We start from the raw sequence: 18,519 nt of genomic DNA, 5'->3' as shown, positions 1-18,519 counted from the left end.
TGGCAGTCTTCAACTGCAGTCTACCAAAGAACTTCTAGAACAATCCTTGAGATTTCAGATCTGGTTGATTTAAAGTTTCTATTAAGGCGAAAACAATAAACAGTAATTGATCTTTGGATTTAGTGGTGTGAAGTCCTGGGCTGTTACACAAACTAACTTTTCTGAATTGTTTGCAGAGTTCCATTTGGACTTATACAAATAACTGTTATCCAGCATTTTTTTTTAACAGGAATGTTGCCACAGACACCAGTTTGTGATACTTCAACTGTATAAATATTGCAATACTTTCATCAGTGGGCCATGGGCTCAATCTCCATTGTGTTACCTCCTTTAGCAATAAGTGACTTAACAGACATTTAATTGGAAGTCTTCAAGATTGCAAGTATAAAATCCATTTACAGAAGTGGCTTCAAAATAATAAAACCTGATACGGTCCAAAGGAGGGGTTTATATTTTTATACACACATGACGGTGTATTTGACTATACTTTGAATTTTTTTGCGCCACAGCAAACAATAAAGAAACTTTTACTTTATTACTATTTATACGCACAATATAAATATATTGTGTAAAGTAAATAGTTGCATTTTTCATGTAATATCTTTAACTGATTTTAACCAAATTATTTTAATTATACTGTGACTGATGACAGTGTTGAAACTTACAAATAAATTGAAAGAAAACTCCCCATTTTTTATATGCAAAATAATACCTCAACAAGAGTGTATCTGATGTGCATGCAGAACTTAAGTAATAAATGAAACATTAATGCAAATGGCATCCACACATTTTTATTAGAAAATAACGCTACAACAGTAGAAAGAAATCCATCTCTTGGGACTGGAAGTGGGGAATGTTGTTTCCTTGGTGGCGGCGAGGATCTCACCTGTGGGGAGAAAAATGCATTAAGCAGGTTCATAGGTCCTGGGAAGGAATAGTCTCTTTGTAGCTGCATGTGCACAAACAAAAATGTATGCTTCCTCCACCAATTTACAGAAGCTCAATTATCAAGTGGCAATTTGTCAGCCATGTATTGTATTGAGTTGGAAAGACTCAGCGACATCCCTATTTAATTGTACAGCCTGGCTTTGCAATCTGTACAGCGCAAGACATCCTCGGTCTTTGGACCCCCTTACATCGGGGGTCAGAAGAGGCATCCCTCTCCCAGGAGGCACAGATGTGTAATAGACAACAGTTAAACCATATCACAGAAATGATAGTTCATTATAATAGCAGTATTAGCATTAACTATCGGTAAAACAATTATAACTACTTATAACAGCAGCATGTATAATAGAATGGTCATGATAAAAAAAAGCAGGAATAGAAATGAGATCGATAACAGCAGTGAGTGTCAGGCAGTGCCACGGTGCAGCTGTAACCGAAATCTTGGAAACAGCCAAGACTCCATGATAACCTTTCATTCTGTGTTATACCAAGGACACACTACACTGGTGATTTCACTAAATACACAATGCATTTTACCAGAGGGAATTATTGAACACATACAACAATGTAGCATTGCGCTGAGGACCTGTTTGCAGTCACAGTGGAACATTATTGACCGACAACCACAAAACGACAAAGTACAGTGCGAAACCATCTTAGATCTTTGACATGAACTGCACTCACCTGTCATATTGGAGGACTCTACTCTTGCTTCTTGGGGTTATTCACAGCTACATAGTGATACAACACAACCAGCAGGAACAACGACACACCAAGCATGTTGGCAAATATGGCCAACTGCACGTCCGTCACCATTCTGTGAAGCAGAGAGACGATTCATTCTTAAAATACATGTCAGGACTTTAGTCAAAAGCAGCTACAGAATATACCAGTTCTTCAAACTTTAGTCAATTTACTATTAAATCATGTTTACTTTGCATCATCTGTCTGTTTCCTAAAGCAAACCCCTTCTTTTTGAATCCCTGGATGCTTTATATAACCTTCTAGTCACATAATTTTAATTAACTTATGTTTTACACATGACTATCTGAGATTTAAAATGCATTCCACATTAAACAATAAAAACAAGAATACATCTCTAGAAGATGTTTACCAGTGAGATTGAGGTTATATACGATTTAATGTAATCGTGTAGTTATATTTGAAAATATAATAAAGTCTAATAGCTAAAGTTAACGTTAAACGCTTAACTTAACCTAGTTACACCTTATGTAAAGACAACGGTGACACCTGCTAATCCTGTACCAATCTTACATACTGTAATGTACATTAATAGTTTGTATGACAATTAAAAATAACCTGCTTTATTATGACAGTCATCGCTTTATCAAGGCTTACGTGGTTTGAATAAATCTGTCAAATTGTGGTCAATTTGGAGTATCAATCTGAGTACAGTAACTCTAACCTAGCTAGCGAGCTATGTAAGCTAGCTATGTTAAAGCGCACTGGCTGAACTAACGTTATTCAATAAAGGAACGCTACATATGAAGGTTCAAGCTAATGACCTAATGAAACAAATTGCAATGCAACGTAACTATTGTTATTACTTACATTAGGCCTTAGGTTGTGGTTTTTACTCTCGGTTTGAGAAAGACTTCAACTGGTCAGCACCAAACAAGCAAATGTGTCCCTGTCTTCCGGTTTGAGGGGAAAGCCACGTCACGTCTAAGAGCACAGCAGCCGGCGATGGACCTGTGAGACCAATTAGCGTTAACACAAATATAAAGATGACGCTGCGTGGTATTAACAACCATTGCCTGTATTCGTTTTTTCAAGGGACACCTTGAATCATGAAATCAGTTCTTTTTGGACTACTACACATATGGAATACTGTTTACTGTATTAATTGTTTTTGTAAACATCCAGGCCAGAGGGGGCAGTATGAGCTCAATCAGGTAGATGTGTGTGCTCCGTGGGAGTGGCTCAAACGTTTCGACATCACCTCACCCGGCGTGAACGACAGCGGCCGAGCTAGATGGTACTTCGACTCAGCAGCTAACGTGGGGATACGCTTTTCCAAAGGAACACATATCCATTTATGTCCTTGTGGAGCCAGCCTGTACAAACATGGCTCTTTACGAATATGTCACTCAGGACCAGCTGGCGGGCTTCGACAAATACAAGGTATGATTAATAGGTAGTAATAGCATGTTAGCAACTAGCCATTGAGCCTTGTGTGTGCGTGTGCGCGTGCGTGTGTGCGCACGGGTGCGTGTTAACCAGATAGCTCTCACGATCTGCAGGGTGCATCCCTAATAAAAAAGAGTGATATAGTCAGAGTTAGGAAAAACCACACCAGATGCTGGTCAAATTTCCCCTAGAAAATAAAGGCTTCCGTCATTAGTTCCAATTGGAGATGGAAGTATTTCCACAATGTCTGGTGTATCTGTAAGTACTTTATGCCTCCCGAAAAATAAGCATTGTTCCCAGAAAATAAAACAATTTAAATGAGTATTTGAGAACTAAAGTAAGAATCTCATTGTTTGCCATGTTTTGCTTGACATTGGAGCAAGTGTGCTAACAGTTAGCTAGCGACTCGTTCTCCTCGGCAGTGCTTGGCAATGCCATACTGAGTTTGATCACATATTCCAGAGGTATGCCCCCCTGCTGTAGCGAAGACCACTCAAAGCCAGGTCTTTGACGTTTGCTTGTATTCCAACCACAACATTGTAAAGTAACGTATAGCGGGTGTAACGGTGAAGTAAGGGGAACCCACTCGAACCAGCACACTGAAGAGAAAACGTCACCGAGTAAAATCCCTTTTCTCAGAATTCTCGCGAATATTGCCACTGTGTGGTTAAGTTTTTTAAAACAGCAGCATTTTCTCTGCTTATCATTATATTTTAGTGTTCAGCTTTTCCTCAAAATCATGATCATTGGGCAGAACAGATTCAAACAGCCTGTCACTAGCTATGGAGGACTGTAGAAAAGAGGAGTGGCAGCTATTTAAGGATCTATAAACGCAAGCCAATTAAATTTGACAGCTTTGTTTTAAGACTGTTAGTTTAGTACATAATGGATCATTTTTATGCATGCAGGATTGCAGGATCCTCATTCATTTCATTTATGTATGTTTTGCAGCAGTTCTTAGATAGTAAGATTTCTTTACTTTTTGTTTTCGTGGTCATGATCTTGGTCCTTAAATAACACAAGGATCTGCTTCGTTTGTTTCCTGCTGTCAAACTGCTTCCCTTGACTGTTTACCAAGCCGGAGCTCTTTCCAATAATGCTTCTTAAGTGGCTCACACTCCATGCATTGGATACTATGCCTTGCACATCCATGGCTGGTGGAGAGCAAAAGACGACTGACGTCAGTGGATGAAAGAGTCCTTTCATCCACTGGCGTTGGTTCGTAAAATACTAATATGTGTTTGTAGAATACATGTGCGCAGACACAAGCATGCAAATGAAAAGCACATGATAGCTTCACTAATCCTCTCACTCTGTCTTTCATGCTGTTATCATCTTCCTGCCTCACATCCTTTATCACACTGCTGCCTCCCTTAGAGGGGAAGAAACGTATCTCTTTATGTGAAACTGCAATCCACGTATGTTTGTACAAGTTGCGTGTGGATTATGGTTACAGTATGTTATTTGCATATCTTGTGATGATTAATCACATTGGTTATCTTGTTGGTTTGACATTACTCAACATCACGGCTGTGTCTATCCACAGTGGACATTCTAAACTACGCGTCTGAGTCAATATGCCTATAATTTAGAAAAATCTTGATATAGATAAAATTATTAATTGTGAAGACCCAGTGCAAGATTGTGTGCCTATAAGCAATAGTGCTGTGTAATAAACAGGGCCATTAGTTGGCTATTAAAGCATGATCTGCTTTGGATATATTCAGTAAACATGTATGTAGAGGTTAATATGAACACCAGTGAGTCGACTACACCGTGACATAAAAAATTAATTAAGCCTCTTGTAGCCACCTGAAAATGCAGATCCCAGTCCCACTTCAAGTAAACTAGCGCTCCAAGACCAATTAACATCAGAGTGGCAACATTTATTCTAAAGAGGAAAGCATAACAAAACATTAAAAAAAATATTATATTTTATAAACAACAGACGGGTACATTACAGTGTAGCAAATACTTTTTCGTAATGTCCGGATAAAGTAACAGAGACCTGGATCAGGTTTGTTTTGATCTGCATGACAAATCATCAAAATTATCCAGTGGAGAATCGACACACGAAGCCATGTGTTGTTTTGTTTGTTTGCTCTGTTTTGTTTACAAGCCGTAGTTCTCTTGCAATGAGATTAATGTAATGTTAAAAAAAAAAATGTAATTGCAACCAAAGATCTGTTTGTGTTTTTTTTGATGATCACATCCTGAATGACTGAATTGTGTCTCTTTGCAGTACAGCGCTGTAGACTCTAATCCCCTGTCTGTCTACGTCATGCACCCTTTCTGGAACTTTGTAGTGAAGGTGAGAAAAACCTATTTAGCTCTGGATGTGTGTGTTGAAGTGTATGGGAATCCATCATTAATGAGGTTTACAATTGTCTGTTGTGATACAGTAAAGCTAGGGTTATGCTTAATGTTGTAAAGCCGTTTTGAGACGCACACCAGGTTTTTAGACCACAAAAACTTCACCGGCTATTAACATATGAGACGTTTACCAAAACAAACAATTCATTTTAGATGCTTCAGAAAAAGGAAGTCTAACAAGCTACAGTTGAGTACATATTTTTACCAAATCAAATTCTTAGGATATTCAACCTTTTTTTTCATAATAATGCATCTGACAAATTACTTATGTTTGGTCAGACAATAAAGGAGACTATAGATAGGAGTTAGCAGTGAAATACAATCCCTTCCCTGCATTGTGGGGTCAGTTAATGTGTTTTTCCTGAAAACACTCGCTGTATTCTTGCTTCTTCACAATCCACTTTTATTTGTATGCCCTCTGGAGTTTTGGAGAATACTGCAACAAACAGGGCATTGAGCATCAAGGCCTTAGCGTGTGCTCACTGCTCGCTCACTGTCTGTGGAAGCTTGTGTCACGTTGCCACATGCGAGTATAAACAAAGCTGAACAAGACAAGTCTTATCCACAACCTTCTTTTCCTCTATTGGAACAAATCTGTGTCTGATTGTAATGTTTATTTCTAGTCTTTGGAGACACTGTTTTTTTATTCAGTTGTACATCTGATAATACTTTAGATAGTTGGTTAAGGCATTGACATTTTCATTTGCTTATTTATATCAGGACTTTATTTCTTCTTTTTTAGTCTTTGCTTGAATGCAACCTGCTATTGGTTTGACAAAATTCCAATTCCTGTCCTAAAAGCATTTTAATGGTTATGTAACTGTCCATGAAGGTCAATTCAATTCAGTAGTATTTGTATAGATCAATAACACAAATATGTCTAAGAGAGCTTGAAAATACTGACAGCATAAGACATCATCTGTCCTTGGTAATGTCATATCGGTAGAGGAAAAAGTCCCTCAAAAATACATTCAACAGGGGAAAAAAACCTCAGGGAGAGCAGGGGGGGAAAAAGTGTAATAGATTTGTGCAGTATGGACAACATAATAATTACAAAATTATTATTACAGATGACAAATTATTAATATGAGAGTAGTAATAAAAGTAATCACAGTAATAATATCAGAAATAGTAAAATAACAATGATTACTACAAATAATAACAACAGCAGTGGATACAATATTATGATAATAAAAGCAGTAGCAGTAATATGGTATTATAATGATAGTAACAGTGGACGTCAGCAGGACAGCGGCAGCTGGTATAACCACGATCCATGTAAACCCGTGAGGAGAGAAAGCACAAAGACTACGAAGAAGGAGCAAAGTTAATGTGCATTGATAGGACATAAATTCATACAGAAGGAGCGAGAGAAAAGTGGGGGTCATGGCAGGAGGCAGAACCAGGGTCCAGAGACAACCACGATCCATGTAAACTTGCGAGGAGACAAAGCACAAAGACTCCTGGGAAGAAGTAGAGTTAGCACTTCTCTACTAGATATTATCAATGGGTCTTTACTAAAAGGTCATGTGCCATCGTCTTTCAAAGTGGCTGTGATTAGACCTCTTCTTAAGAAGCCCATTCTTGATCCAGAGGTGTTGGCTAACAACAGACCTATCTCTAACCATCACACACTCTTTAGGCTCCTTGAGAAAGGAGTTGCAAATCAGTTGTGTGACTTTCAACATAATAATAGTTTGAGGACTTTAAGTCAGTATTTAGAAAGCATCCTAGCAGAGAGACGTCACTGGTGATAATTACTAATGACTTTCTAATTGCATCAGATAGAGGACTTATCTCTGTTCTTGTCCTGTTAGACCTTAGTCCTGCTTTCTGCACTACTTGATCATTACATCCTATTACAAAGCATGGAATATATAATTGAAATTAAAAAGAACTAAACTCTGCTCCTCTTCTGTGGAACCAGCTTAAATTTTCAATCACCCTCACCAGATTTAGGAGTAGGCTTTAGACTTTACCCTTTGATAACGCTTATAGTTAGGGCTGGCTCATGTATGCCATGGTCTAGCCCCTAGATATGCTGCTATTGACCTAGACTGGTGGGGGACATCGAAGGATACACTGAGCTCATCTCTCCTTTTTATCTATTTTTGTATGAATTCATGTTCCATCAATGCACATTAATAACTAAAGGTAATACTATAGTACATGACCTGTTAGTAAAGACCCATTGATAGTATCAAGTTGAGAGGTCCTAACTAAATGTAATACTATGGTACATGACCTTTCAGTAAGGACCCATTGATAATATTTAGTAGAGAAGTGCTAACTCTGCAAACTAAGAGACCAGCAGATGGCTAAGATGAAGAAAGTGTATTTGTCAAGGTTAATGGGAGAAAAGCAGTATAGCAGGATTTACAGTTGTTTCTAAGTTTGGGACTAGATCAGTACCAGTTGATATTCTCTTGTACAGTTAATATTTTTTAAAGTGTCAATGCCTAGATATCATTTATGAGCCAAGTGATTGTTAATCAACTGTTACTGTTGATCTCTGTCTTCACAGTTTCTACCAACCTGGTTGGCTCCAAACCTCATTACATTTACAGGCTTTATGTTCCTTGTGTTGAATTTCCTCATGTTGGCCTTCTACGACTTTGACTTCACTGCCTCTGGTAGGTTCTCAGTGATACTTTTTCCCTTTATTATTTTTGTCTTTTTTTGTGCCCAATGAAGTGATAAAAATAATGCAACGAGCAAAACATGTTTTCTTTTTGCTTGTTGCATTTACCCATCTGCCCAGAGGGGGAGATTGACTAAAGGAATGTACGTGGCCACTTTGTTTATTCAACACAAAGTCCATCACCTTCTGATATGCAAGTGCTTTCAGAGCCTCTGAGTAATCACTAACCCATTACATGCCTACACACAGGGCTACTACTAACATTTACAACTAGATCTCGAGAGACATCAACAAAGACTGACGCACAACTCAAGATACTGTGCTCTGTCTTCATATTGTTGGGCACCCAAAGGTGAAGGCATGACTCTACTCTGACCTCTACTGTCACGACAAAGACCAGTCCAAATGTCCTCACTAGGATGTTTGCCATCAGGAAGTTAATACTCACAAAAACAGTTAAACCAAATGATGCACACACACTGGTGGTTCACCTTGAATATGCTCTTGAGGAGTTCTCATTCTATAGAGTTGTCTGTTTGCACCCTTCAATTTAGAGCATGAATAGTACTCTACTCCAGGATTTTGATGTTGCCACAGTCGAATCATGGCGGGGAAACAAAAGAATATAACAACATGGCATTTTCAAAATTCAAGCGCTACATTTATTAATCACAGCAGTCCCATAATATTATAGCACTATCTGAGTGCTAGATATATTTTGAATTTATGAATGATTGTCTAAAATCACCGCGGGAGGGACGTAGACGATAGCAGGAAATATATTTTGGACCCAAAGTTTAATTTTCACCCACGGAAAGTAAAAAGGACCAGAAACCATGTCTCTGTCTATTGTTGTCAGTGCTACGGACAGTGCTCCACACAAACACACACACACACACACACACACACACAACCTACACACAACAAACAGTGCTGTCTATTATCTGACACACAAGCTAAGCAATAAAATCATTTATGTCAGCCAATAATTAGTTGTATTTGTTATTGATTAGTTTTTACTATTTTCTAAAGAAACCTTAAAAATAGAGGAAATAATGAGCAAGAAAAAAAGACACAACTTGTGTAAAGGCAAACCTTGACCAATCAGAGTAAAACAATGTATAAATTCTTCATCAGGGTTACCCCTACTTCCATTTCAGATGGGATGAGTTTGAAGACATTTGACTTTGCTTAGTTTGTATTTATGTATGTGCTGCATGTTTACATTGTTTATGTCTCAGCTGTAGGACATGAACACGTGCCTAGTTGGGTCTGGGTTGCTGCAGGGTTCTTCAACTTTTTGGCCTATACACTCGGTGAGTCCTAACCCCTGCAACCTCTGCGTGGTGTTGTTCTCTGACTTTTGAGAGGCGCCGGGGCAAATTCTTCCTCATGGAATATACTCTGTACAGGGCCTCTGGAGGTTTGGACATATTTCGTTATGTTTTTGTCGTATTTTGTAAGATCAAGAAGTTATCATGTGGTGTGTGTTGAAATGTGACCGTTAATGAGGAATCTACAATATCAGACCCTGTTTCAGAAATTGGGTTTACGTTTTAGTGAAAACTCTTGACTTTATTCTCACTCCAGATATCACAGTAAATAGAGCCAAAAAAAGAGTCTCAATATGCTAATTTCATAAGCGATAATTGTCTATTGCAGATATGTTATCGTATAGTTTTATACAATGAGTGCCTCTTGACTGTCGGTACAGTAACAGGCAGTTTGGCATGAGAAGTATCACCCTGGCAATTAATTTCTTTCCTACTTAGAGTACATTAGCCAATATTTAGAAGTAAAATAAAGCTTGACTCAAAAACTGTAGCTGCCACATGAATGATGAGATTATGACAGAACTATTGAAACTGCATCATGACCGCTTGGTAGTTTACTACGGTGAGGCGGTAATTCTTGTTTCCCTTTACAACAGTTTCCCTATTTTCAGTTTTTGTGCTAAGCTAACTGGCTGCTGGCTGTAACCTGATCAGAATCATTATTTGGATATAATGGTTTTGATACGAGATATTTTGTAAAGACAAATTACACAGATGTAGAAAAAAAACATGATTTAAGATCATCAAAGGGCTTTTCATTGTAATAACTTTAGACATTGAGTCATTACCTAGTGTTAGAATAGTATATTATTTTTATATATTTTTATGTATTATTTATAATACACAACAATAAAAAAAAGTGCAAAACACAAAGCATGGATTGGAAAACAAATACTTACAATGACATACACTGCCTTCTTTCTACTACTTACCTTTGAGTAAGAAAGTGCAAGCTTTTGATGTGGAATATGATCACCGCGTTCATAGCAAACTGAAACCCCTTAAGATGACAACTTGTGCCTGAGCTGAGTTAAAGCTGCACTAATCAATATGTATTTACATTGACGGTGTGGCTATGAGGAATGTGAAAGGGTTGGCTAGTTGTGGCAGATATTTTGGATGAAAGACCCAGAAAGTCGACCAGGTCAGGAATTGAAAGGGCTTTTTGACTAAATGTTTCCTTTTTTTATACATTTTGATGCACTCATCAAAGGTGTTTTAAAGGGATTGTAATTTGCACACACCCTTCTTACTCTCATCCCACTCCTTCAAGCAAATTTCGCTATATTAATAGATCAATATTTCCACAGTAAGGTGTAGCAGTGCCAGAGGGGTGAACTGAATTTGATCTTTTATACGTGCCTTCACTTCGCTCATAGATGGTGCTGAAATAACATAGATGCCCTCAAAGTTTCCACAGACTGTTTGGCAGCTAAAGAAATACAGATGTATGTTTTTGTCAGGTTCCGTCTTTGTATTTTTGTTGGTATGTAACTATATACCCTGTGAACCACACTTAAGTCAGTTCAAATCGTGCTGACCATTTTGTGAACCAGAACTATTCTGTTTTGAAGGTATGTTTGCAGATCACTTGTATATGTGGATGAAATTAGTGTATTCCAGTTCAGTTTTTGAGGAAGTGAGTTCAGACTTGGAAACATTTCAAAATGGGAACGTTAGACACAAAAAACTTTGTTATATGCATAGTTTTTCCTTTCTTAATGTTTACACGGCCATGTTCTGTACCAATAATCCATGTGTTTTTTTGTTATGAGTAGATGGTGTTGACGGTAAACAGGCACGTCGCACCAACTCATCCACACCACTAGGGGAGCTGTTTGACCATGGCCTGGACAGTTGGGCCTGCATCTTCTTCGTGGCCACCGTCTACTCCATATTTGGGCGTGGAGAAAGTGGTGTGGGAGTGGCCACACTGTATTACATCCTGTGGGTGGTGCTGTTCTCCTTCATTCTATCTCACTGGGAGAAATATAACACTGGCATCTTGTTTCTGCCATGGGGATACGACATCAGCCAAGTGGTATGGACACGCAAGGACACACCACCTTGACATGCCAGCCTTCTAATGACTTGATATCTTGTGTCTCATTCCCTGTCTCATCCACTTTCAGACAATTTCCCTCGTTTACTTGGTCACTGCTGTGGTCGGCGTGGAAACATGGTACCAGCCAATTCTGTGGAGCTTCCTCTATAGAGACCTTTTCACCTTTATGATAATCGGTGAGCTTTATTCACTACCTGAGTTGTGCTGCTGGTCAGGAATTAAAAGGACTATTTGATCTGGCTGGACACTTTCCATTTGGTGCAATCATCAGCCAGATTGTAATTTTAAAGATACTAATGTGACACTGTGCAGCACCAAAGCTCGACAGGCTTGCTGTGCCTAGTTAACAGGTTAAAAAAGTTAACTATTCATTAGTGAATTTTTTTTTAACCTTTTGTTCCTCACAGAGCCATGCTAGCGGTTTCCCAATCATAAGAAACGCCTCCTATAATAATGAATATCTTTTGATTCCCAGCCTGTTCCTTTACTGTGACCGTACCCATGAGCCTCTACAATGTCCTCAAGTAAGTCAACCTTCCATTCGCGTTTCATTCTGTTGGAGTATTGTGATTTCACACAGCGCTCTGAACTCTTCACCCCCTGTGGTTTTGCAGAGGTCACCGCAGTAACACTCTGAAGCACAGCAGCCTGTACGAAGCCTTCCTGCCCTTCCTGTCTCCCGTCCTTCTCTTCGTCTTGTCCACTATTTGGGTGGTCTTCTCTCCATCCAACATCCTCGAGCTGCAGCCCAGGACCTTCTACCTCATGGTGGGGACAGCCTTCGCTAATGTTACAGTGAGTGTTTTCTTTTTACGCACATCATTACTTTTTTCCTTGTGCTTTCAACAACCACGCAATGCATAAATGTCTTCAGGTGTTAATCTCTGTTTATTTATGGGGGAATGTATTAATCTTGCAGTGTAAGCTGATTGTCTGTCAGATGAGTAACACGCGTTGCCAGGCGATGAGCTGGCTGTTGCTGCCCATGACACCAGTGGTGTTGTCGGCGGTATTTGGAGTGGTTACCAATGAGACCCTGCTCCTGTATCTGTGGACAGCTGCTGTCATACTAGCACACATCCACTACGGCGTTTCAGTGGTAAGAAAATGGACATACTGTTGAAATAAAAACATATTGTCATGTCTGTACATGTAGTATGAAGCTACTGTTAACAGCCGGTTAGCTTAGCTTAGCATAAAGACTCAAAAAGGGGAAATGGCTAGACTGGCTCTGTCAGGACTCAAAAAATCTACTTAAGCTCAATAATTACCATGTTATGGCTTTTTTATTTGACTACAGCTGAAATGTCAATGGTTAGGTGGCCAACTATTTCTTTGTTCTAAGTAGCAACCGGCAGGAATACCTGCCGATTGCCTGGCAACTGGTTGAGGCCAGAAATAGGCTTGCACATGACCTCCTACATAAGAGTAAATCTGTGGGTGTTAAACAAACATTTAGCGTGTTAATTCGTCAACTTTTTGTGCAGTCATAGCAGCAGGCGTTATGTTTTCAGATTCATAGTGCAAACAATCTAAACAATACAAAATGTATTTTAAAAAAAACTAAAGAAATACAAATCGAAAAACTTAACAGCAACGTCACAACTGGTTCTCTACACTGACAGACCCACGCACACAGACGCTCACACACATACACACTCACAGACGCTCATACACACACTCACAGACACACACAATCACAGACGCACACACACACTGGATACTGCACTTTACCTAAACAAAAGTTATTAATTACATATCGAACCACAAATGCAAGCAGCAATTCCGGACTGCTGAACGCAGGTCGGCCTCAGAGATATTACACATTGCTTCTCTTGAAGCCCTCGCTGTATTTTAAAACGAATAAACATTTCAATAAGACGTTATCTAACCCAACAGCGCAGCTCAAACACAGGGTTTGAATGACCAGCTAGGGAGCTAACGACAACGGTTAGCCTAGCTGCTATGTTATTGTAGCAAGCAATGTGACCACCGTAGTAACATACGAGAGGATACAACGGGCTGCAACTGAACCTTCTGGACCTTGTGTCTGCTGCACGCAACTCAACTTTTATACTGAAACATCTCCGCGACTTAATGGCTGGCATAATAATCGCGCGACACAACGAATCGATAAGGATTCGTTGATAACTTTATTATTAATCAATTTTTAGTGATTAGTTCTTGCAGCCCTAGCTGAAAGCAATCAACAAATGAAATGCTCTGACAAGAAAAGAATACATTTGGTGTATCTGGCTCAGGTGATAAGCCTGTCCAATTATTTCATATAGCCCAAATTAAATGAAGACATGTGCTAGCTGCCGGTCAACCTACCTGCCCGAACGCATTACACGTCATCCAAGCCTTTAACAAGCTGCTAGCTTGACAGGTGTCTGAGTATTAACAATAACCATGTTTTTGGTTTGTGTTAATTATAATATATTTACATTCATAATGATTATCTTAGGGGGCTGGCCCCAGAGGGTTGTAAATTTGCAGACTTTTTTTGCTAGATTTAGGGACTTTTGGAGCTACCATTGCTAGCTACTTTCATAGGAAATAGTGGGCTTGATTTATTTTATTTTTTTAAATTTTGAAATAATATTTTTGTTGGATTCTCTTAAAAATCCAGTGTTAGTTTCTGAAGATGACCAACTTTTATCTAAAGCTGCAGACATGTAATGCCCTGTTGTGCCCAGATAAAAGACATACATGTCTAGCTTCTCTGCGACTAAATGTTGAAAAAAGATTAAAGTTGTTTTTATTGAATCCACATATAAAAACGGTACAAAATAATTGTACTTTTTTATTATTATTTTTTTTAGGTACAACAGCTCAGCAACCACTTCAGCATCTTGGCCTTCTCCCTGAAGAAGCCCAACAGTGACTGACAGGAGGAGGAGCGGATTGGCTTGAAAGAAGCTGAGGTTTAGGTTCCTCCTCTCCTCGGCTTATCGACACTTCACTCTCTTCACCACGGAAACCGCATCCCCTCCCCTCCATCCATGAGGACACTGCAAGTGGAACGGACTGTCTTTCCACTGTCCCCAAACACAAATACACACACACACGCACACACTCACTGACACATTACCAACCAAACTCTGGTGTTTGCGATGGGGCGGGCTCAGGGGCTCTGGCTTCCGTCATTGGTGATTGGTTGATCCAATGAGGTGCAATTGTTTCCTACGGAAATGTGCTTCAGTCATGAAGACAGGAGCCACGCAAACACAACAATACATGTACATACATTATTCTGCTTTAGTGCAGATAATTTATATCTCTCGTGGCAGGTATTTCCAATACGAACACAGCCAAACTCAAACACACGCAAACAGTTGACTCGCATAGTATTATGAATGTATAATATGCCTTGAGGAAACAACATTGAAGTTTTATTATATTAACAGGAATGCCTCAAATAGTGTTGTTTCAAACCCAACCGAACCTCTAAATTGTGTGTATCCACAGCTGTGTCCAGAGTTTAAAGGTTCAATCCCTTTTTTTTTTTATCATTGGATGATTTTAATTTAGAAATCCCAGTGATTATTTGGTAATAGCTGTGTGTGTGATGCACACACACATATATAGATATGGGGGTTGGGGCATTTTATTTTCAAAATGAAAGAAATGATTATTGATCCTGTAAAAGACATTGTATAAATTTATCTCTAATTAATTCCACATTCTGCTCTGTGATGACTGTTTAGGGTTGGATTGTGACTAACCAAGGGAAGACAGTGACCTCTGACCTTTTGACTTCTACTAACCTTCAAAGTGGACCTCTGAGAGCCCGGCTCTCCCTACCTTCCATGGTGTCGTGTCTTCATGCCGATTTGTTTTGTTATTTTAAATTGTTTTATATATATACATATATTTGATAGTGTTTTGTTAATCTGTAGCCATGGTAATGGTTTGTGGTTTAGTTGCGTAGCGCTTGAATGAAGAGTGTGTCCAAAACCCGTTAACGGAGCGGACTCACTCTGAGGGAACGAGCCATCGCACAGGACACCGCAAACGCCACAACACCGCCTGGCGTCACTCCTCTCACACAGATATTATGACACTTTTTATACTGTCGGATAACTTTTCTTTTATGTTTTGTTAAGCACTGTTTATTCGTGTGACTCAAATAATGTTTCCGTGGTTAAATTGCATATTGAGTTGTGGTTGCAGACTGGAATTGGTTTCTAATCAAACTGGTTTTCACTGGCAGGCCAAATCTGATTGGACAGGGCTTACCGTCCATCCATCTCTCATTGCAAAGATCCATAATTTTCTACAACATGGACTGGTTGTCTGTAGTTTAGAGGAAACACATTGTTATGTGTGGACCTGGCCCTTAGGAATATCTTTGGTTGAAAAGTGACAAGTCTTGTCTATCTCCAATGCCTTTCCCAGATCTCCACTATCTGCTGACATACGATAGTAAAGCCCCAGCAACACCATAGTGTTGCACCTGTTTGTCTTTGTCACTCTATTTAAAATGATGGTTTTCAAGCAAACTGGACAAGTTTAGCTCACAAAATCCGTCACCTCAACCATCAGCCTCAATGTCATGGTCTCAACGTTCAGTGGAAGTGTTCAACCGACCAGCAATAACAACTCTTGGAAAGCCTTTGTACTTTCCTTGTGAACGGCAAGTACAAGTCTGTCTGTTATGAAAGTGTGAATGTGAAGTCACTATTAGAATCATCTCATATACAGGAAGTCTGATGCTATGATTATAAGGTACAAGAAAACGATACACTGGGAAAGAAAAATCTATTAATGCACTTGGAGCTAATAATTCTACCCGTTTACCAGTTGCAGATGTTCGGTACTTTGTTTTTGAACTGTTGGGTTAACACCGATTTTGATCGTATTCACAGCGTAGAAGTGTACCTGTAGTGCTATCAGGACTGGGAGATCCAACTCAACTGCCATCATACCCAGTAAAGTAGCCCATGTTAGTTTGCGGCACCTCTGCACTGCAACTGGTAAATGTTTACTTGCGGTCATAAGCACATATTATTAGCTGAAATGTAATTTACCCCACAACTGTGACTTTGGACCCCCTATATTTTAGTGGCGTCCGAACAACTGACTGAGATTTCACCAACAATATGGTGAACTGTTTTTCTGGCGCATACATGCACTGCCTGGGTATGCACAGGTCCATGTACAAGTCTGTTCATGTTTTGGAGTATACTCTGTGTCAACGTCTGTGGAAATACATTTGTTGTTTCTTCATTTAAATGTAATCTTTCCAAACTATTGTTATCCGGTAGACCCATTTCTCCAAACAGGGCAGCTCTTAACCCTTTACTGGGTTAAGATCAAGAACAAAAGAAAGCGTCTCCGTTGCAGTTCTTCAAACGTCTTTTAATATTTCTTATCTCTGCTACCCTACTGGAGGATTTGGATCTGGTCCTTTCTCCGGGATAGTTTGTGGATGGGCTGTGATCTGAGTGTGATTACCTGCATGCCAGTCTGGTTACACTACAAACAGCGCAATAATAGAAACATGTTAGCTGGGTGAGAAAATGTGGCATTATACAAAACAAAATGAAAATTAGGTAGCAAAATAGAGGATAAAACAAAAATGATCATCCATTGACAGATGAATTATTTTGGATGAAATAATAGCAAATTCGGAGCAAATGTTCTGGTCACCATTCTGGTGTGCTCCTCTGCGGCCCTGGATCAGTGAACCAAGCTGTTCAAATTGTGACTTTGTTGTTGTTGGCTTTGGTGTGGCTACTTACTGTGGTTATGATGTATTTAACATGTGAAAGAGGACGGTCTAGAAACAAATAAAAGTGAATTACCTTTAACCAGAGACTAAAACTTTCATGAAAATCTCAAGTTCCTTCCACAGCCACTAGGGGCCGGCAGAGAGCAGCTTTGACTGGTAAAGCCCTTACGTCTGAAATCATTTTATACACTGTAAACATCATCTGTGCAATGATTGCATACAGGCCATGGTTACTGTTCTGTAATTGGTTTGTTGGCATCTATGACATTTAACATTGCTCCATTTATTACAAAACGTACAAAAACCTTGCATTACCCAATCAAAACAAAAACAACCATAGTTCAACCTCCCATTTTAAGTTCATGTAGCACTCAAGATGAATAGTAATATTGTCAAATTGTGGATGACCAACAAGACTTTGAGAATACCTTTCATAGCTGAATAAGCTGCACTATACAAAGCCTTCAGCAGGTGGAGCTGCAGAACCACACAACTTGTAGCCGGGTCAATTTTCTGCAGATGGTTGCAGCAGTTGAGGACAAAAAATTAAGAATGATGATAGTATTGTTTCTGCGCATTAATCCTCAAGTAATCTTTAAAAGTAACTGAAGAGAGAGAACTTTACCAAAATGTCCGTCTTGTATCGGCTATCTATTATGTGGGTGCTGGCTGTCAAAACAGCTGGCAAGTGACCATGATAGTTCCTTATCTTGACCAAATCTTTTACTTAAATATGACTTGATTCACTAAAAAAAAAGTGCTGTGAGCAAGACAGCACTGTTTGGGAACAGCCATGCTACAGGATTCAATATGTCCTTTGACTTAAGAAGTCCGTTCCAATTAAATGACATGAATCTGTGCATTTATCTTTCTCTAATTCCACTGCTCTGTCCAGCAATAGGGAACTTACTATGTTACATATGTATCATGTTTGTTTATTCAATGTTCATTGAAAGAAAGAAAATAGAAATACCAGAAACTACTCTATTGAATTATAAGTAGTTACTTTTGCAGACTTGTTGAATGGTTGTAACTGACACAATATTGGAAAACTAAATTAATATGTGCTTCGGAAAACATAAAAGCAAATAACTAAATTGCAAAGTATGTTAAGATAAATAGTAAATAATAAATGTTTGAAAAACAAAACCTAACATGACAGGCTAATAACAATTTGATGAAAATATACAAAATAAGACAATGACAAATGAACTAAAATCAGGGTAAGCTATAACATTAAAAATGTTATTTTAAGAGGACACATGTTCAG

The 18,519-nt window shown here is 38.9% G+C and overlaps 2 protein-coding genes across 4 annotated transcripts in view; one reads left to right on the top strand and one right to left on the bottom strand.

Annotated features, from left to right (window-relative positions):
* Positions 1-769: 769 nt before the first annotated feature.
* Positions 770-2,678, bottom strand: ost4 (oligosaccharyltransferase complex subunit 4 (non-catalytic)). 2 transcript variants are annotated; one of them, XR_011077537.1, is made up of 3 exons: positions 2,521-2,678; positions 1,633-1,765; positions 770-886 (listed from the first exon to the last, which is right to left on the bottom strand). XR_011077537.1 is itself a non-coding variant. In XM_068577420.1 (2 exons), exon 1 carries the CDS (start codon positions 1,762-1,764, stop codon positions 1,651-1,653), a length of 114 nt encoding a protein of 37 aa, XP_068433521.1. In that variant the 3' UTR covers positions 770-886; positions 1,633-1,650. The 2 variants fall into 2 exon arrangements, 1 of the variants encoding a protein (XP_068433521.1); XM_068577420.1 differs by lacking the exon at positions 2,521-2,678 and having other exon boundaries at positions 1,633-1,764.
* Positions 2,679-2,927: 249 nt separating this feature from the next.
* selenoi (selenoprotein I) overlaps positions 2,928-18,519 on the top strand; it is a 16,658-nt gene continuing 1,066 nt past the window's right edge. Inside the window, exons 1-10 of one of the 2 annotated variants that reach the window (XM_068577223.1) lie at positions 2,928-3,093; positions 5,342-5,410; positions 7,997-8,105; positions 9,355-9,429; positions 11,226-11,488; positions 11,580-11,688; positions 11,988-12,036; positions 12,127-12,307; positions 12,432-12,611; positions 14,338-18,519. The exon at positions 14,338-18,519 is cut by the window's right edge and continues 1,066 nt beyond it. In XM_068577223.1, the coding sequence (XP_068433324.1) occupies positions 3,037-3,093; positions 5,342-5,410; positions 7,997-8,105; positions 9,355-9,429; positions 11,226-11,488; positions 11,580-11,688; positions 11,988-12,036; positions 12,127-12,307; positions 12,432-12,611; positions 14,338-14,445 (1,200 nt within the window). In that variant the 5' untranslated portion in view covers positions 2,928-3,036 and the 3' untranslated portion in view covers positions 14,446-18,519. The remainder of the gene's footprint in view (positions 3,094-5,341; positions 5,411-7,996; positions 8,106-9,354; positions 9,430-11,225; positions 11,489-11,579; positions 11,689-11,987; positions 12,037-12,126; positions 12,308-12,431; positions 12,612-14,337) is intronic. The other variant, XM_068577224.1, reaches the window with a different exon arrangement.

Source organism: Clinocottus analis, unplaced genomic scaffold (genome assembly GCF_023055335.1).
Source record: "Clinocottus analis isolate CAN_PGR_092001 unplaced genomic scaffold, fCliAna1.0.p SCAF_15, whole genome shotgun sequence".
NCBI lineage: Eukaryota > Metazoa > Chordata > Actinopteri > Perciformes > Cottidae > Clinocottus > Clinocottus analis.
The sequence above is the reverse complement of the archived record's forward strand: the minus strand, read 5'-3'. Positions and strand labels throughout refer to the sequence as shown.

What these genes read in the sequence shown, in the direction of transcription:
- ost4 (XM_068577420.1), bottom strand. Translation starts at nt 1,764, where the DNA reads ATGGTGACGGACGTGCAGTTGGCCATATTTGCCAACATGCTTGGTGTG.